Here is a 27,977-nt window from a genome sequence, read left to right on the forward strand (position 1 = left end):
CCCTTTCAAGAATCACTATATGGTTAGTCTCATTGGACTCATTTTTTTAAAGCTTTGGTACATTGTGTATTTTAAAATGTATAGAGACAGCAACATTGGTGAAAGATAGAAGCACTGCATTTTGGCCTGACGGACAAGTTGAAATAAAATGGCCTAAGGGCCATAACACCTATACTATCTAGGGCTGCCACCTGGCCATTTTTTTATTGCCATGACCGGTATTTTAATGTCCTTAGCAGGTTTAAAAATGAAGAAAATTAACAAAAGCTGCTATTTTTTCCTCTGGTCAGTATGTACTTTAAACAGTAAACGTAAGACAAAAGCACTTTAAAATATGTTTGAAAGCCACTTTTATGATCCATGACTGATAATGAAACTAAACAAAGGCAGAAAAGCAGTGTTAAAAAGAGATAGGGATGTTTTAATATAAAGAGTCCTCATTAATTATCATGCTCCAGCCTTTGCAGAATCTTAAAACATGAACAAATTGCCGATTAAGGTTTTTTTTGTAGTTTTATATAGCATGAAATCGGCACAAAGGCATTGGAGATTTTAGATGAGCACCGCACAAGATTAAATTCAGTTTTATTTTAGGCCTTAGGATATTAAGGTCCATATTTATACTTTTTTAGCGCCGCATTTCCGTCATTTTTTTACGCAAAAGTGGCGCAAACTTACAAAATACAATTATATTTTGTAATTTTGCGCTGCTTTTGCATCAAAAAATGACGCTAATGCGGCGCAAAAAAAGTATAAATAGGGGCCTAAGTGATTTGCGCAGAATCACAGGATGTTGAGCCGACGCTGGGACTTGAACCTAGTTCCCCATTACCAAAGTCAGCAGCTGTGACCTTAACCCCATATCTTCTCTACCTTTTTTTCCTCTGGGAAAGGTGGCCACACAGTGATGCCTATGATAACACCTCCAAAAAGGCCCAATAGACACTGGGGCAGAGGTGACAACACCTGGCCCCTAGCAATGCCACTTCTCTTACTCACCCCATCCCAGCCCACCATAGCCTCAAAGTGATGGCCTGGGAGGGGGTCCAAAAAGCACACTGCTGCTTCAGGAGATGAAGATGGCCCAGTGGTCACAAAGTCACCTACCCCCCCACGAGGCCCCTTCAGACTTCCGCTATCCCCTGCCCACCTTGGCCTTAATGTCATGCCCTGGCAGGGCAGTGTTGAGGGGAAAGACACTGCTTTTGGGTGGGGCTGGCCACACTGGGGTGGGGGCTTTCTTGAGAATGGCCTAATGGTCAGAGAAACACCTGGCCCCCAGCTTGGCCTGGGTGGGGGAAGGATATGGCTGAGGTGATGATGGCCCAACAGCTACATCATCTACCCCTCACTCCACATCCCCCAGGAGACTGCAGCACTCTCCGCCGTCCTAAGCCTCAGTTTTAAAACATAGCAGGGGAGGGGACACTGCTTTTGGGGTTTTGTGCTGGCATTAAAGGGACCAAGCAGAAGTTTGCCATGATCAGAACAATAGTGGCCTGGCGATGCTGCTATGGGCCCCGTCGCCTGGGAGCCCACCTGCCCATGATGCTGGCCTCACATTAAAATGGCCTGGTAGGGGAAGGGGAAGACAGTAAGGCTCTGTGAGCCGGTTGACAGTGGCCCTAAAAAACATGTCCCAAAGGTGACCCTTAGGCACCGGCCCATCCCCCAATATACAACTGCCCGCCTTCCCAATCCCGACCATGGTGGAGGAGGTATGATCCAGTGAAGATGGTGTTTAGTACAAAAAATGATTAGTAGTGCAGGAGAAGTGGTGGAGTGGGAGAGATATGGTCTAGCAACAATGTGGTATAGTGATGGATGGGTTTTGGACTAGCTGTATCAGGATGGCTGTAGAATACCAGAAGAAATGGTGTGTAGTGGATGTGTCTTGCAGTGTATAGGAATAAACGTTTTTTAATGGAGGAAACGTGGTGCAGTGAGATGCGGTGTAGAGAAGGACAGCTGAGTAAATATGAATTGGTGACTAAGTTATCGATGTTAAAACATGACCAACTGCATTTATATCCTGGTTTCCCCTACTCACCCACAAAAGGGGCTCTTGGGCTAGCTCTTAATTTGTAAAAGAATAAGTGCTGGGTCCAAGTTTTGCTCAAAAGCCTGTAGCTGACACTTTTGAAGGTTGCGGTGCCCAGTGGTAGAAATGCGTACAAAACATATGTAAAATGTGAACCTGAGCACACACGGGGGTCAGTGAGTGTGGGGGAGGAGTAAGATGCATAACTAAAAAGAAAAGAATATTCTCCAACTATATTGTTGGGCTTTAACCTAGAAGTAACTGCAGGTATATAATAGTACACACACCTTAAATTTGTGGGAGACACCCTTCTTTCCTGTTAACCCCAAGCAACTAAAGGTTGTCATATAGCAGTGCAGGAATGGTTAGTGTTTACCAAAAAGTAGGGCAAGTTTTCTAATAAATGTAAGGAAACTTGGGAGTGTCGCTCGCAATAGATGTCACCCACTTCGACCACTGGTGGTGCCGAAAACCAAGGCTGCTCAATCTTGATTCCACCTCATGCCTCTTTCATCCACCACTAGACACTCTCAGTCTCTTTATCTCACTTTTGCAGTTTCTTTTTCACCTCTGCTTTCTCCTTTTGCCTCTGTGATCCCCTTTTTCTCTTCCTCCTTCTTTCACTCCTTTGTGTTTTCTCTCCCTTGCTCTGGATCGAAGTCTGTTGATGAAAAAGAAATGCTGGTCCCCAAAAATGAGCGCCGGGTGGCCCAACGTGCAACCACCAGCTCTATTTAAGCACTGTCCAGTGCCAAAACTTTGAAGACTCTGTTCCTTAATTCCATTAGATGGCCAAACGTGGGGTACATAGAACTGGGATAAACTCTGCCATGGAGTATTACGTGTGACCCTGGAATATGGCATTTATACATGGTGAGGTGCAGCAAGTACTGTCAGTGTCGGACTGGGACACAAAATAGGCCCTGGCACCAAAACAAAAGTGGCCCCAATTAGCAAACCAGATAGCTGGAAAAATTAGGGTAGTTATGAAAGTGTAAAGATACACTGTATGGGTACTTTGCAAAGTATGGGAGACTGCATATATCTGTGCTTGTTGCAGGCAAGCCGGCTCAATTGGCCACAATACAGGCCCACAAATCGCTAAAAAACCGACCCACACGCAGATCTGTGAGGCCAGTCCATTGGGCACTGCCTGATTGCCCTGTAGGCCAGTCGGATCCTGAGTACTGTCAGGAAGAGAGATTTGAGCTAAGAAGCACGTTAGCGCGCTCCTTTATGGAATATCTCCATGGTGACCTTAGCCCGGTAATTCCTCGAGTGTACATGTGCCAGGAGCGCGAAATAACACATGATTAACAAACCCGTTTTAATCTTGTTCTTAATATTTTATAAATAAGGTTTAAGAGATTGGCTCAATATTTTTAAAATATTCGCATGCCTAATATGCTCATTAATGGCTCCTCTGCAACAGCAGCACATTTGATGCCACTGTTATTGGGATCGATTTACAACCATTACAGAGATGGTTTATTGTTTGTAAAAACACCTAATTCAATATATGGACATGTTGGATAGATAGCGAACTTGCCAATGGTTACACATTCAACAATATTGTTTTAACTATTTAGGTGGATTATTTTTTTTTATCGCTCGTACATTTCTATTAAGTGTCTAGTCTTGCAGAGCACTGGTGTGTAGCTACCAAGAACTGCGCAATATAGTCAGCAAGTCCTGTTTTTGAGCCCTTAAAAATGAAAAACTACAAATCCCAAAATGCAATGTTAGCTAATAGACCTAAACTGACAGGGGGTATTAAACATGAGTGGGACGATTTGACAGCTACGTTAATTAATACCGTTAAGGATTAAATAAACAAGTTTTCTTACAAATATAATCATTTATAACTGACTCATCAAGCAACAAATACCCACCTCTGTCCTCTTAGGCCTAATCGATAAACAGCATCATTGACGTTAGGTCCACGTGATTTACCTGCCCCAGTTTCTCATTTAGTGTACCAACTAGAACTTTTCTCCCCCTCAGAGGTCACCCTGCAGTGAAAAGAAACGCATTATTTTATTATCTGTACTTATATCCGATGCAAACACACCTGCAGCGTCATTCTCTGGACTAGATTGATGGCCCCGCATTATTTTCTATACTGAACACAGCTTTCATTATATTCTTCTTTGAACATCCTTTTTGTGTCAGGCTTTGTAGTACCCTTGTCTGCAGGACCTATTATTACAATTTTTAAATATATATAGTTTGATTGGCTCCAAACAAAGGAGCAGCTCATGCGATTGGCTGTTTGGGATGTCTTTTCGCTTTCCCGGAAGTGCTTTCATTGGATAAGGGACTACTTAACATCTGCAATGCACACTCTCAATTGAACAGGGTTGGATTCTATGTACTTAATGAGTTGATTATTTTATTCTCGGTGCTAAACACGACTTTCACTGATCTTTCTGTTTGGAGCAGACGATTTCTGTTTTATTTTCCGTAGTAAACACAGTACTAATTGTCTCATTATTCGAACTGAACCAGTGCTGCTTTATTCTCGGTGTTGATGAAGATGGTCCCTACTTTATGCTCATTGCTGAACAGGTATTCCTCGTTTTATCCTCTCAGAGAACACAGCAATAACTGCATTATTATCTGGTTCTGAACGGGATGCTCGCTGTTTGTAGGTCGGCCTAGAAGCAACTTTAGCTGTTTAATATGCTCAGGTAAAAAAAATCTTATATATAAAAATAAATAAATATATATATATATATATATATATAATATCAAACACTGTGTGCGCTGCCTTGCAGTGCTGGTGCCAGCGCTGTGAGCAACCCAGCAAAAATTAGTAGCAGTGCTTCAATCCGCCTAGGACAAGAGGACAGCAGCACACCAACTTATCGCACACCCCTTTATTTGTGCAAGAAACAACAAGTTTCGACTTACTAGCCTTTGTCAAGTTCGGGTACAATGCTTGATTAGCCATTGAAATATAAACTGCAGTTAATGGAAATAGAAAATATACTTAATTCACTTAATTCATTCAAGCCAACGTCACCTCAAATTCCTGACTAGTGGGGGTATACTAATCATGATAATTGTTGAAATTAATCTTCTTAACAATATTTGATTTGACATGAACAGTTCAAACGTAAATGCATATTTCCATGCTTGTGTGGTGTTCATAATCTCATTAGCACAAACCTGTACCTATCCAAATTAAACATATGCTATTGAAAATCCATAACCCAAATTACATTTTATTGCTGAACATCCACCCGCAAAAGAATTGTCTATAATTATGGATCACAGACATAAAGTAAATACCACATACAATAACCGGCCACATCAGGCATAACAGTGCTGTAAGACATAATACGGCAATCAAGCATAGTTATTAGTGATCCCTCAAAGCCATCATGTGGAAAATAAATAAAAATAAAGTAAACAGCAATATAACATTTCAAATATAAGAATCAATCTGTGCAACCAGGTTAACTCAGTAATCTCGTCTTGTTTTTTTTTATCAAATTCACACTCCAAAACCTATGTTATCTATTTTCTCTTTCGTTCATAAAGTTAAAGTATTGAACACGTTCATATCTGAAAGTATCAATTATTGTAATGTGTTGTATTTCCCTTACCCCAATATGCATTACAAAAACTTTATTTGGGTCAGAATTCTGCAGTCAGACTCTTGATGGATCTGAAAAGAAGTGATTAGATTTCTCTGTCACTGTCCACCCTGTACTGGCTGGGAGTAAATCTTGTTTAAATCTATGTACCTGGCTCATAAAGCATAAAGCCTTTCACAAATTAAGGACTTCCCCCTGAATCATCACTTTAAAATGGCAGAAATCTGGTCTCAGGTTGGGCTGGAGGCAGATGGGGTAGAAGGGAAGGTTCTCCTACAAATTCCATGGGTGAAACAGGCCAAGAAAGGATGTTGTGCTTCCATTGAAGCCACTGCCACCAAATGGAATTCTTTAACTTTCTTTTACTATCTTTCTCTGTTCAGAATCACATTTGCTGAAATTTAGAAAGTTTCTGAAAACTTGGCATTTTGTATTAAGATAAACTCGTGGTAACATATTTGTTTAGATTTTGTTGTAGAATAGTCGTACAAGCTTCAAGTTACTAGTAGGGCAAACTTTGCACTTTATAAAACAAAAAATACAATAGATCAATAAAAAGTCCTACCACTCCTAAATGTTGGCATCAAGACTAAGGACCAAATGTATGAAGATGTGGTCTCAAAAAGTGGTTACAAATTTGGATTCTGCTTTTTGCAACCAGTATCTTATTTTGCAGACTGACCTACTTATTAATAGGTTGGATGGCGAAACACATAATCAGAGTGGGTTGCAGAATTACCCACCTAATCAATATTAATTAGACAGGTTGCAAATTGTGACTCACTATGATTGGCTACAATCACAGGGATGATGGCCTGAAAGGGTCATCAGACCCCCTTCACTGTGACTGCATTTCAAAACCGAAAACATGTTTTTTTGAGTAGCCCAATTTCTTTGACCGAAACTGTGCTGCTTTAAAAAAAACACTGTCTGCTCCTCCTGACGTTGTCACCCCGATTCCCCTTTGAAGTCTGACTGCAGGATTCTGAACCAATTGGAGTTTTTGTAATGTATAATGGGGTACGTCCAACTACTCAGCATTACAATAATTGATACATTCACGCTTGTGAATCAGTTACCACCCCAACTTGGCAGTTGGTAACTTGTCAATGGTTTGCAACTGGGTTTACAGTCACAGACCAGTGATACTTATGGTATCAAATTACTTGGTTCAATATCCGTGATTAAGCTTGACAATGAAGTTTTAGCAACTAATCCTGATGTAAATTTTAAAGACCTACCAACACCAGTGACACAATTGATCACCCTCTACGAGAGAATGACCCTGCATTCTAGAGGGTTAAACTCGCTTTGGCGCAATTCTGTTTCCCCTTCCTCCGAAACTCCAAGGCTGCTAAGGAGATCATGGAGTTAAGACAAAGGGTATATACCACACTCGTGTAATAGCATAAACGTTGATGAAGGCTGCGTGTAAACCTATATGTATTTTTATGGATAATGGAAGTAAGATCTCATGCATTTATTTTTTAAGCCACTTTCAAATGTAGCAATAATATATCATCAGTTTGTAAAAATAAATGTCGTTCCTTTTAGGTCTTCTTGTTGCTCGTTTCTTAAAACATAGAACATTTATATATTGCATACATCATTTCAAGACATGCTTATCTTTCAGAACATTGTATACTATTATTCACTACCTTTCGGTTGCAGCTTTGACATTTGGAGTTGTAGGTTGGTGAGAAGCCAAATTAACTCTGCAATTTCAGTACAATTCTTCCACTATGTGCTGAGATTTCACAACAAATGTTGCACTTTTCTAATATTCAGTGTGTACTTCATTTCCAGGGGCAGAGTGTCCAAGTATCTTCCTCTTCAGTAAGTGAGATCGTAATAGTGGCAGATTAGCAAAGCTAAATTTTCACTGGGTAGTAAATTTGTCAAAACAGAAATTACTTACTCACATTTTAAGTAATTGAAAACTGAAATACTGATACACGGGATTAACAGCTGAGCAGGTTAACACGCTTGTGAGCGCATCCAGATTTGTTCTAGGGGAGGTGACACATTATGGAATATGAATTAGAAACTGAGTTACCTTGCCATGTATTTAGGCACACTTGGGAAAGTTAGCACCACTTCACCCCAAGAATAACACAGAGATTGTTACACACCTTATGCCCCAGTACCAACTTAACTTTACCAGCTCTGGCAAGGTGTGATCTTGCACATGGCTGTCCTCTTCAAGTTCTTAGCAATTAAGCCACTCCTGATACCCGAAGTGGCACATCCTCCTGTACAGAGAGTGCAACAGTTGGACATGCAAGCCTTTTCCAGTGTTCCATTGAAGGGAACATATTTCTTGGCCGGCAAGATGGAAAGGGAGCAGTAGAACTAGAAGTCTCCCCGCCTCTCTCCTGGTAGCAGATTCTATTCAGTACGACACTACACACTGTTCTTGGGGGTGAATTGTGGACTATATGTATGAGGGAAAGAAGAGAAATAAAGACAGTGTAAGAGTGGAGTAAGGTAGTGGGATATGTTTCAAAGTGATCGGAGAAGTGTAGAGAGGGAGAAAAGGGAAGAGTAGAAAAGAAAGAGAAAGGGATCAGGGTAGTGAGAGATGTGTGAAGGGAAAATAGAGGATACCAGTTATGACAGGAGGTAACACTTTGTGTAATATAGAGAACAGCTTGATAAATCATCTGCAAAGGAAGAGATAGAAGAGAGAGGGCAAGGGATAGGAGTGGATGAGGCAGAGGTTTCAGAAGATAGAGACAGCAGAAGTAAAAGCAGTGTTAGTAGAGGGTAAGACCTGAGATGAAATGCATAATCAGAGGCATCTAAGTGGCAAGGAAAGTTAGTAGAAGGTGATGGAGGAAGGTGGGAAAGTAGGCCCACAGGTGTTTATGTGCAAAAGTGATTCCACTTTCTGCATACGTGCACCTGTTTCCCCCCACAGTTCACGAAGGTGACCATTTTCCTTGTTTCCTAGATGCAAGCTCTCTATGCCCCTATTCACCTTACTGAAATACCATCAGGGGATACCTTTTTATGTCCCTATCTTAGAGAGGGTGAGTTAATGCAAGCAAAAGATGTATCTGGGGTAAACGTTCTGGTGGTAGTTGGGCATGCCTCTTGAGCCCAATGTGTGTTTCAAGAGAGATGGTGTCTGGAGCATAAAGAGAGAGGACCCCTAAGAAAAATTAGATACAGCAGATGGTGTCCTGGCACAAAGAGGGAGTACGTGGGGCACAGCAGAATGAGGCAGCCCTGGGCACTCAGAGAAGTAAATTGAGAGCAAAACATTGAGGTGTGGCCACTAGTGATATGTTTGGACATCTGAAGGCACGTAGAGATGGTCATTGTGGAGTGGGTAAGGAGAAGAGGCATCTGTGATCCAGAGGAATAGTGCAAATGGGATGAGTTAGCATGACATCAGGTCATGGTAACAGATGAGGGTGCAGAGATGGTGCCCTATGAAAGCGTGTAGTGATAGCAGGCACAGCGTGCCACCTTATTGGACACAGATCGAATTAGCCTCTGGGTGCAGCTAAGGAGCAGGTGTAATTGAAGGTTGATATTCATAGGAAGTATCTAGGGCACCACGACACGGAATTTGGAGAGCTAATATGGAATTAGTTTTGGGGAATGGAGGCAGGTATTTAATGCACTGTGGATAGTGGCACACAGAGAGGCTTGAAGAGTGTGCACTTAGAGTGCTTAACGTTGTCAGATGCATTGTCAGAGTTCCCTGGGTTACCTCTCTCTCCGTGTCTCAGATGCCCCATGTCTTTGTCCACACCTGAGACCACCCTCCCTAGCTACTATCAGGTACCCTTTCACTGCACCAGATGTCTTCTAAGGACTAGTTTTCCCATTTACATCTTTAAGTGTCATAAGTGTGGACAGTTAAAGAAAGTTCCTGCAAAGTGCTCACAGGTGGCCATTGGAGACTTCTTCTCCCTCTAGTCATCCAGAACAGTTCACAGCTCCAGACTGCCTCTAGCCTTCAGTCAGCTGGAGGGGTTAGATGAGAGTCAGGGGCTGATGGATGCAGTCAAAATTCACAGCTTCCAAACTTCACAGCCATCATGTGGGGGTGTCTAATACATCTCCAAGGTAGGTTACCCATATACTGTCTAGCTTTTCCAAGCCTTCCTAGGCCAGTAGATGGCACCCCTTCTCTCCTCTTCTGTGAACAGTCCAGGCATTGGTATTGACTCAGTAGTCTTCACCTTCCTCTGGAGAGTCCTCTTTCCAGGTATTGGTTTACACCGTGTTAGCTTTGTCAGTTACTTTCCACTTACCAAATTGAATCTTCACCAAGTTCAGGAGCAGACCAGTTACATCTGGTCAACTTGCAGCTTCACATAAATAGTGCTTTTAGATGGCCAGGATCAACTGGGGCTCAACCAATACTGACCCTTTTGTAAAACAAACCACCCAAGCATAGGTGGAAATGGATCACCTAATCTACAGGCTAAGATGCTGTCTTTCAGCTTCTCAGGCTGTCAGAGTGGGTGTCTAAAGCCTCAAGCTGCAGACACCCTTCTTCTCCTTGCACCTTTGCATTTCAGGCATGATATCCCGAGGCACTAGGGGCTATTCATAAAGGTAATTTACACTTATGAGTAATTTAAATGTTTAATTCTTCGTACACTTTTGAGTAAATGTACTACTTTTGGGTATTCACAAAATCCAAGTATAAAGTTACTCAAAAATGGACATTTGCATGTGTCCATACCCAGAAACATGGGGGTGGAGCCAAATTTACAAATGTAAGTTACTGCTGCCAAAAAAGAAACAGTAGTAAGCCCAGCATCACACATGCCCAACTATTGGTCTCTGGAGGTAGGGACTTATAACATTGTTACATAAAATTAACTTATTTAAAAAAGGTACACATTTATAAATATAATAATATCAATAAATATAATTCAATGTTAAAAAATCTAAAAATAATTTTTTTAAACTATTTTTATAACATAATTTAACAACCTTTTCTGAATTAAAAAATTGGTGTTACATTCATTTCTATTGAATTATAGCTAAGCTACTTTAAATAATTCCATACCTCACATTTAATAATTATTAATGCATAGTATTTTATTTACTTGAGGTGGAAATGTATTTTTAATTTAAACTTCATAATAACATTTTTCATGTAATGTAATATATTTAAATTAATACAAGATTCAATTCAAAATGAAGTCAATAGCGTTGTATGCCATTTTAATTATTGTGATCTATATTTGAAAATACATTTGTAAAATTATTTTGCATTACAATTTTACATAAAATATGTTTACACTTTGTTTAAGTTAAATAAAGGCTTTACTTTTCTCTATACTTTACCTCAGGAAGACTCAAGGGAGGAGATTTCCCTATGTTATAGTATAGGTAACTTTTAAAAAGTTTATTACAATGTATAATAAATTATTAAAACATTTTATGTTACATATTAATGTAAACTACCTGTATGTATATATATATATATATTTTAATTGTCGAATAAAATAAAACTAAATGATACATCACTAATAATTTAATTTTGAATTACATCTTTAATGGATTTAAATATATTAAATGAAATAAAAAATATATATTTCTGAAGTTTCAATTGAAGAAAAAAATTACCACTTCTATTATGCATTAATAGTTATCAAAGGTGGTGCACAGAATTAATCATATTTTATATCAATTTAATTATAGTCTACATTTTGCATACATCTATAAGTGGTCCAAATAGAAGGGCATGTAATGCACAGAGCATGTTGCATGCAGTGGTCACTTTTTATTTCTAAGTTGTTTTTGGAGCTCTTAAAAAAAACAGTTGGTGGTGGGGACATGAATAGGAGAGCCCAAGGGTAAATAGTGGTTTGGGCTCAGAAAGGTGAGTGAAGTTGGGGGCATACAAAGAGAAGCCACACTCTTTCAGAGCACATAAAGGGGCATCTCTGGCAAAGATGGAGAGCATGAGGTCACATCTGCAAATGTCTTCTCTAGGTCCTACAAGTCTGGCTGTAAGGCTTCATCTTGTGGCTGGAGGGGGCTATTGCGAGTAGGGATATTGAAAGGTTACATCTGGGGCAGAGGGAATCAGAATCTGGAAGCACTCAGAGGCAAATGATGTTGGGTGGCATTACATCTTGACAGAACTCAGGAGGGCAATTGGTAAGGGGACATGCAACAGGGGCCTTAGGGGTTCGGAGAGAGGGCACATTTTGGATCACTTAAAGAGGGCAATCAGGGTGGTGGACATCTGATGCAACGAAAAGGGTACCTTGTGGCAATTACACAGGCGATCTTAAGTGAGGACAGAGAGGAAGAGACCAACCTGGGAATTTAGAGAAGACAAATGTGTGTCCCAATTACATAATATTCGTACCTCTGCATCAACAGCACCCTGTACTAGCTACTAGACATATTCCACATGATAAACATCTTCGTTTATCCCTTATTCACCTAAAACAGTACCCCAAATTCCCAGTCCCTCTATGACCCTGTCCTATGTACACCTTCTTCATGCACCCTCCTTTAATTGCCTCTGTGTCTCACGAGCAGTCAGCTACCCCTTTAATCTGCATCAATGATTCATGAATATTTATTTATTAACTCAGTTAACCCATTCTAAAGATTAAAAGTTTAAGATGCTAAATAAGGACATAAATACTTAAAATGCAATACAAAATACCATATAAAGCAGATACAGGAGTCCTTATATCTGTTTACAGCTGAATGTCCCTGGAGTTGTACAGGACCATTGCCTCAATGCTTTTTGTTTCCCAGGACTGAGAGACAGATTTACTAACACTTTGTAATGGTTTGCGTCAACCATCACAAAGTGTAGCTTTGGGCTTTTATTTTACAGCACAAATCCTGATGTGCGTTGGAAAATAGATCTAAAGTAATTTGCGTTGGAAAATAGATCTAAAGTAATGTAAAGTACAACTTTGTGCTACTTGGTGCCGTGGGGGTGTTCTGTGTGTGTTACATGGGCATTCCCATGAATTTTAATGCAAAGCCCTATTAAAACAAGGTAGACAGGATTTTCCACCAATAAATTAATTACTCCTCGAGACAGGCATAAAGTTTGAGAAACGTTTTCTCTGTAGTTTGCCCTGAAAAAGTACCGTTCTAGTGCTTGACATCACCATCACAACCGTGCTTTATGGTGCAAATGTGTGCGCATTCATGCAAGGCAGCCTAAAGTGCATCAGTGCAGAAGCAGAGAAAATCAGCACCATATCTTTGTAGATATACTCCGTCTCTCTATTTTACACAGCTCAGTGCAGCAACTTTTGACTTAGTGCTATTTTGTATCAAAGCTTAGTAAATCTGCCCCTTAATCATAATGATCTTGTTGTATTCAGTTCATTGGGGTTATCCTAGTAGTTACCGCAGCCAATTTTTTTCATGGTTTGCACACATTTGGACCGTGGGTTATTCACAAACCAGCTATTTTCAGTGTGTCAAGGTAAGATTTTATTTACACATGAGGTCCTGATTAGTATACAATTTAGCCCGCTCAAGCCTGGGCGCAGTTGAGTAACCTCAGCTACGGAGTGTAATCCTAATTTCAGTTTTAAGGATTTTAAAGTAACATGAATATGAACAAGTTTCCTCAAGAAGTGGTTTTCTATTACCTGTAGTTTATGCATATTGCAGTATATCCCACCAATTCTGTTTTCAATGTGTGTATTTCAAGATTTGTCTTGATGCCCCGATATTGCCTTTGCAGACTAAGGCAGCTCCCACATTCTGCACCACAGGCCGCACGATTTAAACTTACTTTCAAACTTGATGCTTAGTTTGCCATAAAAGGGAATGAATGAAAACGGCCTTTCAAGTAGCATCCCATTTTACAAGTTGGCTATTTTGAAAGGTTCAAACGGATGACTCATTTTGTAGATTTTTTTCCATAAGTGAGAAACCAACACTAAACTAGGAAGTGATGGATCAGAGTATGTTCATCCTGCACTTCGACTAGTCTCTACTATATACAGTTGTTTTGTGCTTGAGACTTTAGAAGTACACCAGCAAGCCTTGTGTGTGCTCCCCCAGGACAGAACAGAACTGGAAGCCTGAATACGTAAGGACAGCCACACTACCAACGCTCATAGTGCAGAACTTTCAGAGGAGAGAAAGTTAGAACATTAGGGAAGAGGTGTGACCGTCCACACCAAAAACTGCCTTTTCCTAAAGGAGGATCAGATGAGCTGTTTCTTGGTGGCCCCTTGGGATGCAGCAGGCACCAAAGAGGTAATCTCTTGTTAAGTAGGCAAGTTACACCCTGGTCTGAGTGAAGATTTGTTGTTAGAACTTGCAACTGAATGACAAAGCTAACTTCCACTCACTGTGAGCTGGTATTCTGGATCAAGCACTAATAAGTGTGGAAGCGCTGAGCTGTGTCTGCCTGCACTAGGGGCCTAGCTTTCATACAGTGCCTTTAACCCCACTGAAGACAACAGGCAGTCTGGAGCTGGGAGTCGTGCTGTGCTCCTGGGGTGCAAGAAAACGTCCAGTGGCCACTTGTGTGTATTGTACAGGAACTTTGATTGAGAGGCCATGCATAACGGTGAAGCTTGGAATTCCTATGCCTGAAGGTAAATGTATTGGTTATTTGCAGAAGAATCCTGCATGTTCCAGCCAGTTCTCCATAACTGAGTACAGAAAACACACCGGTGGCAGGACTGGTAACAAACCGTCACCAGTCCAGAAATAAGAGCAACTGGCCCAATGTTCTCTTGCAGCTGACAGCAGATCTATCCGTTAATCAGGCGTACTCCGTGCAGATAGCACAATTTGCTCTCATCTGCCACAGACAGAGGAACTATCCCCCACCTTTCAGAGAGCATCCTTTTCTCAACTGACTGATCTGTTTTCAGGGTAGACAACAGACCTGTCTCTCCTAAACTCTTCACATCCTCTGTTGATAGTTGGAGGTCTGACCTATAGGTTCTGGCCTAGGACATTTCCCTCCAAGACTGGGCCCATTAATGCCTTCCTTCATTCCAAGGTCTTTTACAGGCTTATAGCATAAACTACCAAAAAGAGAGTATGAGTAGATCTGGTGACTCCGTCTCCAGGTGATCACAACTTTGCTTGCCATTCATTGTACAATGTCAATAGAGTTCCCAGTCCTTCTTTCTTGCCCCACAGTGTCACTGAAAATTCAGGCTCAGAGTAAATGCCTAGTACTTCAAAGCATGCCTCAGCTAATGGGTAATGTTGGATTGGCCTTTTTAGTTATAGTTTATAGTAGAACTGCTATCTTTATCAAGGACACCTGGATTGCAGGTACCACCAAGCTCAGTATAGCCAATCTGGGCTCCTTCTGTTTGAGAAAGAAAACCGATTTGGTAACAGGGGTTATCACAGAGGCCCTTCATTTTTAGGTTCTCTTGTTATTCAGGGAATACCAAATCATACAGTGAACTGTCATCAACTTGTCATTTCAAAAAAACATGTTCGGTTTGATGGCAAATCAATTTGTGAACAACATGTTGTCAAGAAACCTTTTTCTTATGTTGCTGCTGCGCATTTAGGTTGTGATGGCATCTAGGTGGGTGGAGAACTGGAGGACATTCTTAGAGGTGTAAATTTATCTCAAACTTCTTATTGCAAATTGGTGGTTCATGTTTCTGCTGCAATAATGCCTTATGAAATGCATACACGGTGCTTTTGGTCTTATCAAAAATGCAGATTGTCCTAGTTCCCAAAGAAAAGTAATGATTGTTTTAAAAGCACAGAAATACGTATTATGATTCTGTTCTCCTTTCAGCTTCCAGTTCCCTTCCTCGTTTGTATGCACCTTGTTTAAGTCCCTGTTTCACATCCAGCCTTCCCAAACATTAGTCATGAAGCTCTGGAAATGCTGAACCGAGCATAATCAATTGGAAGCCTTATCCCGTTGTTGTAATTCCTGCAATGTAAATTCTGTAAATAGATCCTCTCAAATTCCAGAAATGAGGAAATGCTGCTATCTGGATACTTAGTACTAACAGATTCATACTGATTGGCCAGGGTTTCTGGGGTGTATTTTGTAGAAGAGAAATTTCTTTAGAATCTGCTACTGTTTACTTATAATGCAAGGTAAGTGAACCTCATACTTGCTTCTGGTCGCTTAATACAATTAGTCCTCTCCTTCACTGTCCATCTAGGAAAACTGACGCTCGTGTTGTTACTCTCCAATGAATGCCACGCTATCTGTTTTATTTTTTGGGCAGAGTTCGGCCATTAACCAACACTGAGGTCCAGCGAGGGGAGAAGACAGTGGTGTACTGTCCTGGAGAGAGTACCTTGTATGTGAGTACCAACCCGGAGCTCCTGTACGACAACATTAATAACTGCCCTTGTATTTAGCAAGAATTCACCACAAGTTACTATTACCCCACCCGATGTTTCTCTTTTTATCAACCTCAGAAAGATGAAAAGCTTAGTTACGGTGCTTAATTTGTGTCGACCCGTGCAGACGGTGCGCACCTGCATCATTCTTGGGAAGCAGGACTTGTTTTTCATTATCAGGCTTTGATTTACAGGCAACAGTGTGACACGGGGAGAAAGCAGGATTAAAAAGGACCTGCAAGAGAAAGGTGAAGGCAAAAGATAAAAGAGGAACGAGGTGGGCAAAACGTTTTCCGGCCTTAGTACTTTGCACCCTCGGCATTCTGCCGTGCCAGCGAAGTACTCCTAGGAAAGGCTGTTTGCTGCGGTCACCGCGCCTTTTAATGATCCAGAGTTTATTTTTGTGAATCTGAGTCTGATGGATTTTAGACTCTGCATAGGGTGTAATGCAGGAGCACTCCTCCCCTGCGGTGCGAGGGTAACTGGAGCGGGGCCCTAAATCCCTCAATCACCCCTCCCTGCAGTACCATCCGTAAAATAAAGTACAGCAACCGATGCTGCCTGTTGACAGCCTGCCCCGTGAGATGTGCTTGATAGTTTGCTGAAAGAAACACGGTTTCAACGCTTATTGATTTATTGTTCCAATGTAGAAAATCCCAGGGAAATGAGCCCATGTGACTGAGTGGCTTCACATATGAGGGAGAATAAGAACTGAGCAAAACAGAGGGAACGAACCACCAGGTAAAGAGACACGACAAGGAGTGAGGACTCTTTGGCCCTGATTACAAGCATAGGTGTTATTTAGTCCATCGGAAAAATATGGGGAATGTTTATTAGGTGCGATGAATAGCACCTGTTATGAGTTTGTGGGGAATAACATGCGAATGTTGGTGTTTAACGCACCAAAATCTGCGTGATACTGTAAATACCATATTCTTTCCCCTGTTAACTTTTGTCAGGTTTGACCTGCCGAAATGTTGCAAAGTTTAAGTTATTCAACATATCCATTGTTTACAGGATGCGTTAAATAAAACCAAACTCGTAATTCCGACCTGTGGGTAAACAAGGGTTTATGCACGGGTCCAATACATCGACCGATTTAGATTCAGGCCCTATGAGGAGTCCAGAGAGACTGAGGGAGATACAGACTATAAAGAGTGATGTTAGTATGAGATGGCTGAGTGAGAGTGAAAGCAAGGTTATAAGGAGACAAGTGAGCAAAAGAGCCGAATGTGAGCAGAGGAGAGAGACACGAGTAAAACTCGAGAGACACCAGAGAGAAAAGAGAGAGCCAGATAGACACCCGTGCAGGCTATAAAACACATCTAAAGAACTGACACCTAACAGTGAGACAGACAGAAAAAAATGAGGGATAGCGAGGTTATAAAGAGACAGGTGAGAAAAAGAGCAGAGAGAGGAAGTGATAGAGGAGAATGTGAAGGGGAAACACAGCACTTAGGCCCGGTTTAAGACTCACAAGTGCCCCAGACACATATTCGGTATTTATGGCACCCGATTAAGTCCAACACACCTGGGATTGGAATTTACCAAGTGCAATAGTACCTATTCAGATTTTTCCCCAGTGATGGGGAATAAATATAGACCAAAGTTGCTTTATCTCTGTCTCTTTTCCCTCCTTAAACCAGTCTCTGTGAAGCTTTGCAAAGGTGGTCTACAGGAGTCGAGATTAGTTGGTTGCACTTTGTAGGGGGGGCTAAGATTTCGTTACGCCACTAACACTGCCTGCATCATTTTCCCTGAATCGACAGTAACTAGATCATTGAAGGCCAAACATAGTAGTCAACATGAGAATATTAGTTGCAAGTTCAGTTTTCAAATCTTCAAGAATCTGAACTAAAGCAGGTTTCTCTTTCCTGCGTCTGTTCTCAAATACTACATAACGTGTGTAGTGTCTTAAGCGCGGCTCCAGGAGCTGTGCTATGAGTCTGTAAAACAAGCTCTTGTTGTAAATCAGGGTAAAAAGAAATACAGAGTGCTAAAAGCGGTGGAATAATCTTTGACATACTTCTAACACAAGAAAGCATGTTCCTTATCCTTGAATGCATAGCAACCTCTTGTGTAACAGCAACCAGAAATATCATAGTGTAGTTATGGATGTGCAGTAACCTTTGGGCTTTTGAAAATGTGTTTCCAGTTGAAGTTCATTCCATAAGGCTAGTTGTCATCTAGTGCACTAATATTCTATTTTATAAGCCCCTGGTCTCCTAGATAATGTCAGATTTACATTTTATTTGACTTAGGGCTTGATTTAGAATTTGGCGGTCAGGGTTACTCTGCCACAAACGTGACGGATATCTTGTCTGCTGTATTAAGATCCCTTTATAGCCTATGGAGATCGTAATACGACAGACAGGATATCCATCACATTTGTAATGGAGTAAACCATTCAGCAAACTCTTAATCAGGCCCTTAATGTTTCCGTTCTTTCTTTGTTTCTTCATTACTCATGATTGCTTGAAGCCTACTGCTTATCTCTTCGATGCAGTTTGATACGTTCACTAGGTCATTCCAGATAATCCTGCTGAAAATAATAAATCTGGTAATTTTTACAAAATATTTTGGAAAGATTTCTGAAGTTGTAAGATGAACCATGTTGCTATATAAATTTGGGGCCATATATATGGCCAGGTCATTCTGTGCAGCAAGTCACCTTGCTGTGCTGCGTGACAGGGAAAGGACAGGAATGCTCCATATCTAAGGCAATACGGCACATTGCTACCTTTACCCCTGCACTGGCACCTTTTTGGCTGCCTAGCGCCAACACAGGCACCCTTGCACCATGGCGCAAGGATGCCTCCATTGCATGCAGGATTGCTTTCCTGCACAAAAACTATCCCCTGAGGCATATTCCTCTATCATGGTGTGCTGAAGAATGCAGCACACATAGAAAGAGGAAATAACAAGGAGAAATAAAAATATTTCTCCTTGTTATGGCTTCTCTTCGAAGGCGTATCATTTTGTACAATTCCTAGGTTTACCAGTTCTAGTAAATCTGGAAGTGCATCAAAATCCATGGGAGTTGCAAGGGGACATCCACGCAACTCTAATGGAACACTTTCACCGGGCAGAGTAATGTAATGCAGTGATTTGTGCTGCGTGCTTTACTCTAGATTTATAAAGCTTCTCAGGGCCACTCCACGGTGGCTTCGCATACCTTCATGAATTTGCCTTAAGTTTTGCTTCGCGGATGCACCACGTTGCGTGGTGCAAGCATGAGCAACTGGGGCCATAAACATGCCCCTCATTTCTTTGTAATGTGTATCAGCTCTTCATTTTCAGCGCAGGCAAAGTGTAGTGGACAGTAAGCTTGCCATTAACCAGAGGGCCTTAATATAGAACTGAAGCTTCCTTAGTGGCCTCATTGCACTGAGCTCCAAAGGTCTATGCACTGGAAATGTAGGAAGCGCATTTCTAATCTAGTACTTTTCCCATGCATATTGTGCTCATAGCATTGTGCAGCACTGGAGTGGTGAGTGGGAGTGGGAGTAGAATACTGAAATCTGATTTTCCTTCACTAATGTATTTGGGGGTAGTCTTCATGATATAAAACCCACTTCTGCTCCGTTTGTCAGTATTTGCAATAAAGTTAACAAGGATTACACTAGTTAAAACGTGGGCAGAAACAGTTGTACCACAACCTCACTGTTTTTTATCAGCTTTTTACTTGAGATAAGGCACTCATAGAATATTCAATAAAATAATGGAACCATTTTTAGCATTACAAAAAATCTTGCATTTCGCATTGGTCAATAGACAAAATAAGCAACAATATAAGTTAATGAACACTAAGGCCTTTATTCCGAGAATCCTGGAAATCACAGTTTGGGCAGTCATTAGATTTACTGGCCGAATTGGGATTCCCATCTGTGTAGCAATACCACACCCTCAGGGTTGGCTTTCTACAGACACATTTCAACCGGTAATACCTGGTGAAATGTATATGAGCAAAACAGTCCCGAGGTTGGAAAAAGAAACACACCAAAACGATTTTACTATTTTTACAATTAATCTGTGTTTGAATGTTTTGACTTCTGGTCATTGTGATTTTTTTTTACCTACTGGCACATGCATCTTAATTTTTAGCAATTTTTGAAAAATTCCTAAACATTTTAATTGTTACTGATGCATCTTTGCACCTGTGAGAAGTGGGTTGTGGTGACTCTGCTTCGGGGGATTGTTTTCAGTTTCAGCAGCTCTTCGGTCGCTTCTGCGGTTTGCAGAGAGAAGACTGAATTAGGTTGCCATGTTTTCTCCTTTAGGCCGACTAGAGGCACCGTTTTGGGTCTGTCTGTGCTGTGCTGTAGTCATCCAAAGAGTTTTATGAACACTCTCCTTAAAAAGAGGGCTGCGGCGTGAACATGCCTAGGATTATGGTATTTCCCGACCTCTTATTTTGGTTTTTACCGTTGTTAATGTGTGTTTTAATGTTTTCATATCTGCTCATTGTGATTTTTTACTTACTGGCACATGAAAATTAATTTTTAGCAAATTTTAGGAAAATTCCTGATAACATTGTTACTTATTCGTCTTTGCATTTGTACGAAGCGGGTTTGCGGTGATTCAGCTAAGGGTTGTTTTTCAGTTTGCAGCAGCTCTCTGGTCTGCTTCTGCAGTTTACAGTGAGAGCACTCAATTAGGACAGCCATTTGTCCTTCTTTGGGCTGTCTAGAGGCATCATATTGGGTGCGGCTGTGCTGTAGTTGTACAAGGAGCTTTATGAGCGCTTCCCATAAAAAGATAGCCACAGTGCATACTCTCACAGAAGGAGTGCCAAAAGCACACCAAAAGGGCGCACCAAAAGCACACCAAAAGCAAGCCTGTCTGGGCTTGTCCGCATCCTGACCACGGCGGTAGCAACAAACACCACAGCGGTAACCGCCGACAGACAGGCGGAAGACAATGTACCGCCCACAGTATTACAAGGCACCAATACGCCAGCTTTTCCGGGGCGGTACCAACGCCATCAAAAGCACGGTGGAAACAGTCTTTGGAAGGGAAACCACTCACCGCTCGACACTCAACGAGGAACCAGGATGCCATGGAGCCCGAACTACAGGTGTTACCAATGTTGCTGTATCTTCTCATCTACCAGGAGTACGAACGGCGGCGCCGACGACCACGGTGAGTACTGCACCTAGCACACAGGGGAGGGGAGGAGGGAAAAGAGTGTGACACACACACGCAAAACACAACACCCCCACCCCTACCCACAACAACACACACACATATCCAATAACATTACAGATACACCCCGTCACCCCCTGGAAGAACGCAAGGACCAAACAAAATGAGTTTAACTAGTGTAATATTCGAACAATCAGATAGCCCTAGAGAACAGTAAATAATCAGTATACACAAATATTTACAGCAAGTACACAAGTCCGTACACTGCCCCATTAAATGTCTGTGGACCGGTGGTCCCAAAAAGCATGGGCGAAGCCCACACATGACACCTGCCTCAAAACGCAGAGAACACTGCGGAGGCATCAGGTAGAAAAAAAAAACCTCAGGGGGAAGGGGGGGGGGGGCACCTCAGCCGGATGATGGTACGATGCCACTGCTCCTCGAGGGGGCTTCATGCCCACTGCCTGGTCCTGGGGAGTGCAAAACCACAGTCTCTCAAGTCCCTCAAGTGGGTGGTTTGCCCACTGCTTGGTCCTGGGGAGTACAAGGCCACAGTATTACAATTGGGTGGCGTCTTCCACTGGTTCTGGAGGGGGCTTTGTGCCCAGAGTGCTTCATCCTGCCAAGGGTTGTATTAGTGGATGCTTTTCTCCACTGGTTCTGGAAGGGGCTTTGTGCCCAGTGATGCTGCTCCTGTCGTGTGGCATGTTGACTTCGTCTCACCTGTGTGTCACAGCCACGCGATGTACCCGGAACAGGTAGCATGATACTCCATGGAGGCGGACCCACACTCCATCTTGCAGCGACTTAGGCTGCCAATTGCTGCTTCGTGTCAGTGCTGGAGGTGGTGTCCAGGACGTCACCTGCATACTCTGACAGCTGCACACTGGGAATGGGCCTGACGTCCGACAGAGTGGCATCGGCTGTGCAGGTGGCGGTGCTGATGGTGGTGCAGGCAGCGGTGGCTGCGGTGGAGATGCTGCCAGTGCTGACCGTGGTGCAAGTGACTGTTGAGGTGGAAGGAGGCACCATACCGTCTCCGGCAGCCTCGGATGGCTGATCCTTGGGGAGGATGCTGCAGACTGACATTGTGGCAGCGGTGGTGCAGGTGGCTGTCGGAGCGGCGGTGGTGACTGGGGTGCATGTGGCTGCCATCCCTGATGATTTGGTGGTCACCAGCCCCTCCCCAGGTGACATTGTGCCCAGAGGTGATGTGCTCTTTGGCTTGTGGCCCTTCCCCATCTTGACAGCCGCTGCAGGGACCTTGGCACTGTCCACTCTGTGTTTGTGCGAGGCCTTGCTGGGTGGGTGGTGTGACTGTCCCCTGCTTGAAGCCGGTCCGTTTTTGAGCTTTGCAGATGGTGGAATAGGGTGGTCCTTCTTTTCCGTCGGTAGCATACTGGCAGCTCTGACGGGTGCCCCCTTTGACTGTACTGGAGTAGCAGGGACCACAGCGGATGCAGATTTGGTGGCTGAGGTGCTGGGCTGGTATCTAGACATCCTGGCCCTAGGAGAAGGACCGGGGGGGGGGGAGGTGTAGGGAGTAGGTTAATGATAGCTAGTAAAAGTTTTTTAGACACACTGGGACGGGAAGATGGAGGGGGTTTCGGAGTGGAGGAAGAGGTAGTGGTTGTAGGAGGTGTACGTCTGCTGAGTTTGGGTGAAGGTGCATGGGTTGGAGGCTGTTGTGAGGTGGATGGCTGTTGAGTGGGTGTGTGCCGTTGTTTGTGTACTTTGGGAGGAGGGCTCACAGACACACTGGGAGAGGACACAGGGGACGTGTGAAGGGGGTTTCGGAGTGGAGGAAGAGGTAGTGGTTGTAGGAGGTGTACGTCTGCTGAGTTTGGGTGAAGGTGCATGGGTTGGAGGCTGTTGTGAGGTGGATGGCTGTTGAGTGGGTGTGTGCCGGTGTTTGTGTACTTTGGGAGGAGGGCTCACAGACACACTGGGAGAGGACACAGGGGACGTGTGAATGGTAGTGGGGGTGGTGATTGCAAGTGAGCTGTGTGTAGTGATGGGCATGCTGGTGATGGAGGTAGTGGCTGAGGATGTAGTGCATGCAGGTGTGAGTGGAGACAAGACTGGGAGGGAGGTGGAGGATGTGGAGGAGGGGGACACAGTGGAGGCAGTGGATGTTGGTGTGTCTGCATGGGTATGGTGCTTGTGTGAGTGCCTGTGGGATGTGTGGTGTTTATGTTTGCCTGAGACACTTTTGTGTGTTGATGTGTGTGCATGCTGGTCTGATGGTGTGCTTGGGATAGGCTGAGGTAGAGGGGATTGGGTCTGGGTAGTGGAAGTTGGAGGGGGGAGGCTGGACACGGGGACAATGGCTGCCATCAGTGTTGAGGCCGGAGCCTGAAATGCTCTCTATTGGGCCGCCACGCCAGAATGAATGCCCTCCAGGTATGCATTTGTTTGCTGCAAATGCTTCTCGACACCCTGGATGGCATTCAAAATGGTTGACTGCCCAACAGTGAGGGATCTCAGGAGGTCAATAGCCTCCTCACTGAGGGCAGCAGGGCTGACTGGGGCAGGGCCGGAGGTGCCTGGGGCGAAGGAGATGTCCACCCTCCTGGGTGAGCGGGCACGGGAAACACGCTGAGGGGCTGCTGGGAGGGCGGTGCTGGTGGGGGGGGTGGCGGCTGTACCTGTTGTTGTGGTGGGCACAGAGGTGACTAGGAAGAAAGCTTAGATGTACACCTAGGTTCAGTACTAGATTTGCAAATGAGTAAATGTACACATATAAATTGAAGTTTCTGAATAGACCCCTTTGATTTTCAGATTTTTCACCAAGCCTTTCAATGTTTTTCACATGCAGACTTCTCAGCTTCCACATCCAGGTGATCATATTTCCCTTTGTATGGAAATTGTTAGTGAAAGGTTTGATGGGGACCCTTTAGCTTCATATCTCTGAAGCCTTTGTTGCATGTTTCTCCAGTTCTATTGCCAGCAGTCTCCATGGCCACTACCTATCACAGCTGTGTCATACAGTGCTTAATTTAAACCCCCTAGCATTAATTTCTGGAGACCGGCACCTAATTTTCCTCATCAAACTTTGATCAAGAACATAAGAGAAAAAACATGCAATGGGGAAAGAAAGAAAAATATGAAAAAACACATCAGGGAGGAAGCCCTGGATTTCTGAGCAAATCTTTTGCCCCCTGCACATATCCTTTCACAAATTGAGCACTAGCATCAAGCAAATACTCCCTTTCCTAACTCCTTTCAGTTGGGACAAGAATGTGCTGTAAAACAATCCACAATCACCATCATATGTACGATATCAGGGAACCTGTTCATGGCCCAGGTACTTCTGCATTGCAGTGTGTGACACACTAGAGGCTGGCTCTGGCTAAGCCAAAAGTCATCTCAGACCCTAAGGGTAAAAATGAGCTGAGCCCAGCTTTGGTGTAGACTTTTGTCTCCTCTGCCTCTTATTTGTTCACATATTTTTCAATACCCCTCATTGCAGTAGAAGAAGGCTGACAAGCTGTGCAGACGTTTTGCATTTTGCCCATGTGAATGATCAAAATGCAAAAACCTTTCAGCACTGGTGTGTCACCTTACTCTGCAGCGTCCAGCACAGCCACTTAGAGACACAGGAGAAGCAATGCAGGGCTTTTAGGTCTTCTACCTGTTAGGTACGGCCATAGCAGCACTGGTAGCCCTCGAAAGGCAGCACAAGCTGCACCTCTTCCATAGTGGCTTTCGGTCACAGTGGATGCCTGGGTTCAGCAGGTACAAGAGTGCCAGAATGGAAGCTCTTGTCTCATAGACACCTCAACCTGCTTTTGCTGCTGTTTAAATTATCAGTGCATGGGCATGGCTACAAGAGGTTTCTTTTATTATTGGAGTAGAAAAAAGGCTGTAATTATGGTTTTCCATACATGCATAGCAGAGATTTTAATTTTTGATTTGTGTTTTTGTATCATTAGAAAAGATATTTAGCTTGAGTAGATATTGCTAATTCGGGCTGATTTTTTCTGGACGACATTTTAAAAAATTTCGGATATGTTGCAGTTATGATGTAATATTTCAGGAACCATGAGGCATATATACTTCATTTCGGTGTCATAACACAGGTTTTGGGGGTCAAGTCGTCTTATAGAGTCAGAAAATAACTCCTCAGAGCAAGGCTTCTGCCATTTTCCAAAATGGCGGCTCTTTAATGATGTGCCATCACATTGGTAATTCATTTTAATATCACTTTTATTTCAGGTTTTCTGTTGAATCAAATTCGTAAACATGAGCAAAAGCAGGTATAGCAGAGGATCTTTACCTCCTGACAGAGTGTTGCTAACTACAAACTCTGAGGACTCCTCTAACAAAGAATAATGGGTCATATGCCAAACTAATCCGAATGAAAAGCTAACATCAACTGTGACTGGAAAGAAGAGAGTTTGAGATGCTGCAGAAATACACCAAGACAAAGTTCACAAAAGATTGAAACTGATGGGTAAAGAGAATCAAATATTTTATCACTGTAACAAATAAATGCTATAAAAATAGAAAAAAGCCTGGAAAAAATATAGCAGAAACCAGTGAATCATAAGAGTCTTCTGAGTCTTCTGAGAAAGCGACGATAACCAAACCCAATGTCCATCCATTTAAAAGATTGATGGCTACCTCTCGCCCACCTCCAACAACTGATTAGAAAGCAGAGGCTCTTCAATGTGTTAATTGTGCTTTAGCCAGAAAAAGGGCCAAAGGCATTGACGAAAGAATAAAGTACCAAGCATGTGAGTCTCAAAGGGCAAACATGTTTTTATCTGCAGCTAGTTTCTTCCAAGATGATGTTTTCAGCCGAGTAGCTAATCCAAACAGCGAGGTGAAGGTATTTACAGCAGATTTGTATGCCCACTGGGAGGGGGGGGTCTTTACCCTTCTGTTTAGGGGCGGAGGAGTGGGCTTCGGGCGGGGGGCTGGAGTGTCACTCTTGTGCCCCTTAGTGGGAGGTGTAGTTTTAGGGGGAAGAACAGGAGTCGACTGGGCGCTGGACTGACTGGGCTGGCGGGGTGGATCTTTCTCTTATGGGCAGGACGGGGGGAGGGAAGAGGTCAATGCAGGAAAGAAAAAGCTTCTTAGGACCAATGGGGTGGATTTTGGGAGGAGGATTGGGAGTGGAGGTAGAGGGAGTGGTTGTAGGAGGAGTAAGTGTGCTGGACTTGGGTTCAGGTGCATGGACAGTGTGCGTGTATGAGGAAGATGGCTGTTGAGTGTCCGAGTGGGGGCATTTATGTGTTATTGGAGGGGGGCAGACAGGGTGGGAGAGGACGAACAGGATGTGTGTATGTATGTTGTTGTGGTGTCTGCATGTGAGGTGGGTGAGCTGCATGAGGGTATGATGGTGGTGGTGGTGACTGTGCATGTGGTGTGTGGGCTGCATGTCTGCGTGTCTGCTGTTGTGGTGACTGTGGGCAAGACTGTACAGGTGGCAGGATCTGGGACTGATGATGCAGTGCATACAGGTGTGAGTGTTGATGTGACTGTGAGGGAGGAGGAGGAGAGGGAGACAGTGGAGGCAGTGCATCTGTGTGATGGCTGTGTGTGTGCTTGTGGACTGAAGTGTGGTGCCTGTGTTTATCTGTGCGAATCTTGTCTTGTTTTTGGTGCATGCTTGTCAGAATGTGTGTGTTGGATGGGTTTGGGGAGAGGAGACTGTGATTGGGAAGAGGTAGTTGGAGGGGGATAGAAGAAACAGGAACACTTTCTGCCATAAGAGAGGAGGCCAGAGCCTGAAACGATCTCTGTAGGGCAACCAAGCCACAGCGAATGCCCTCCAGGAAGGCATTGCATTGCTGCATCTGGGATGCCAGCCCCTGGATGGCATTCACTATGGTTGACTGCCCTACAGAGATGGATCTCAGGAGGTCAATAGCCTCCTCACTGAGGGCAGCAGGGCTGACTGGGGCAGGGCCTGGGGCAAAGGAGACGCCCGCCCCCCCAGGTGAGCGGGCACAGGCAACTCATTGGGGGGCTACTGGGAGGGCAGTGCTGGGCTGGTCCCAGAGGGGTCCGCCACCACCAGGGAGCTCCCATCGGAGGAGGAATCAGAGTCAGTTGTATCAGCTCCTGTCCCTCCCTTGGTGCTCCCCTCGCCTTCCGTCCCACTGGTCCCCTTGGTGTCGGTGGACTCTGCCTCCTGGGTCCCGTGGGCTGCAGCTCCCTCACTCACTGACACACATACACATGCCACACCCACACACCCTATCCAATATAAAACACACACCCACATTACCCACAACCCCTTACAGTGAATAAAAGAGCAAGCAGAGAGAGACAAGCCAGGAGCACCCACTGAATCAGAGGCACAAAACATCATCACCCATGCACCATCCACGCATCTCACAACACAGCAACCTAAACATCACCCCACACATCCTCACACATATCACTCACACCACATCCATGGTACCCCAAAGACACCCCAGGTTCTCAGAAGAGGAGCTAGGGGTCACGGTGGAGGAAATCATCCGGGTAGAGCCACAGCTATTCGGATCACAGGTGCAGCAGACGTCCATTGCTAGGATGATGGAGCTATGGCGGAGAATCGTGGACAGAGTCAACGCCGTGGACAGCACCCCAGAACAAGGGATGACATCAGGAAGAGGTGGACGACCTACGGGGGAAGGTACATTCCATGGTTGCAAGACAGCAGGTAGCCGTACAGAGAACTGGCGGTGGACTCCCACCTCCTCCCCCACAACTAACAACATGGGAGGAGCAAGTCTTGGCAATAATGCATCCTGAGGGCCTCGCAGAGTAGCAGGAGGACTGGACTCTGGTAAGTCAAATCTTTACCACTACCACCCCCCAACCTGCATGCCAGCACATACCCCCACCTTCACCCTCACCCCCATCACTCCACCACCTCACACATA

General features: G+C 43.8%; 1 protein-coding gene across 1 annotated transcript in view; it reads left to right on the forward strand.

The window, feature by feature from the left end:
* Positions 1–27,977, forward strand: part of LOC138283644 (kinesin-like protein KIF12) — a 369,377-nt gene that overhangs the window by 93,888 nt on the left and 247,512 nt on the right. Inside the window, exon 3 of the mRNA XM_069221580.1 lies at positions 15,834–15,912. Coding sequence (XP_069077681.1) covers positions 15,834–15,912 — 79 coding nt within the window. The remainder of the gene's footprint in view (positions 1–15,833; positions 15,913–27,977) is intronic.

Source organism: Pleurodeles waltl, chromosome 3_1 (assembly GCF_031143425.1).
Source record: "Pleurodeles waltl isolate 20211129_DDA chromosome 3_1, aPleWal1.hap1.20221129, whole genome shotgun sequence".
Lineage (NCBI taxonomy): Eukaryota > Metazoa > Chordata > Amphibia > Caudata > Salamandridae > Pleurodeles > Pleurodeles waltl.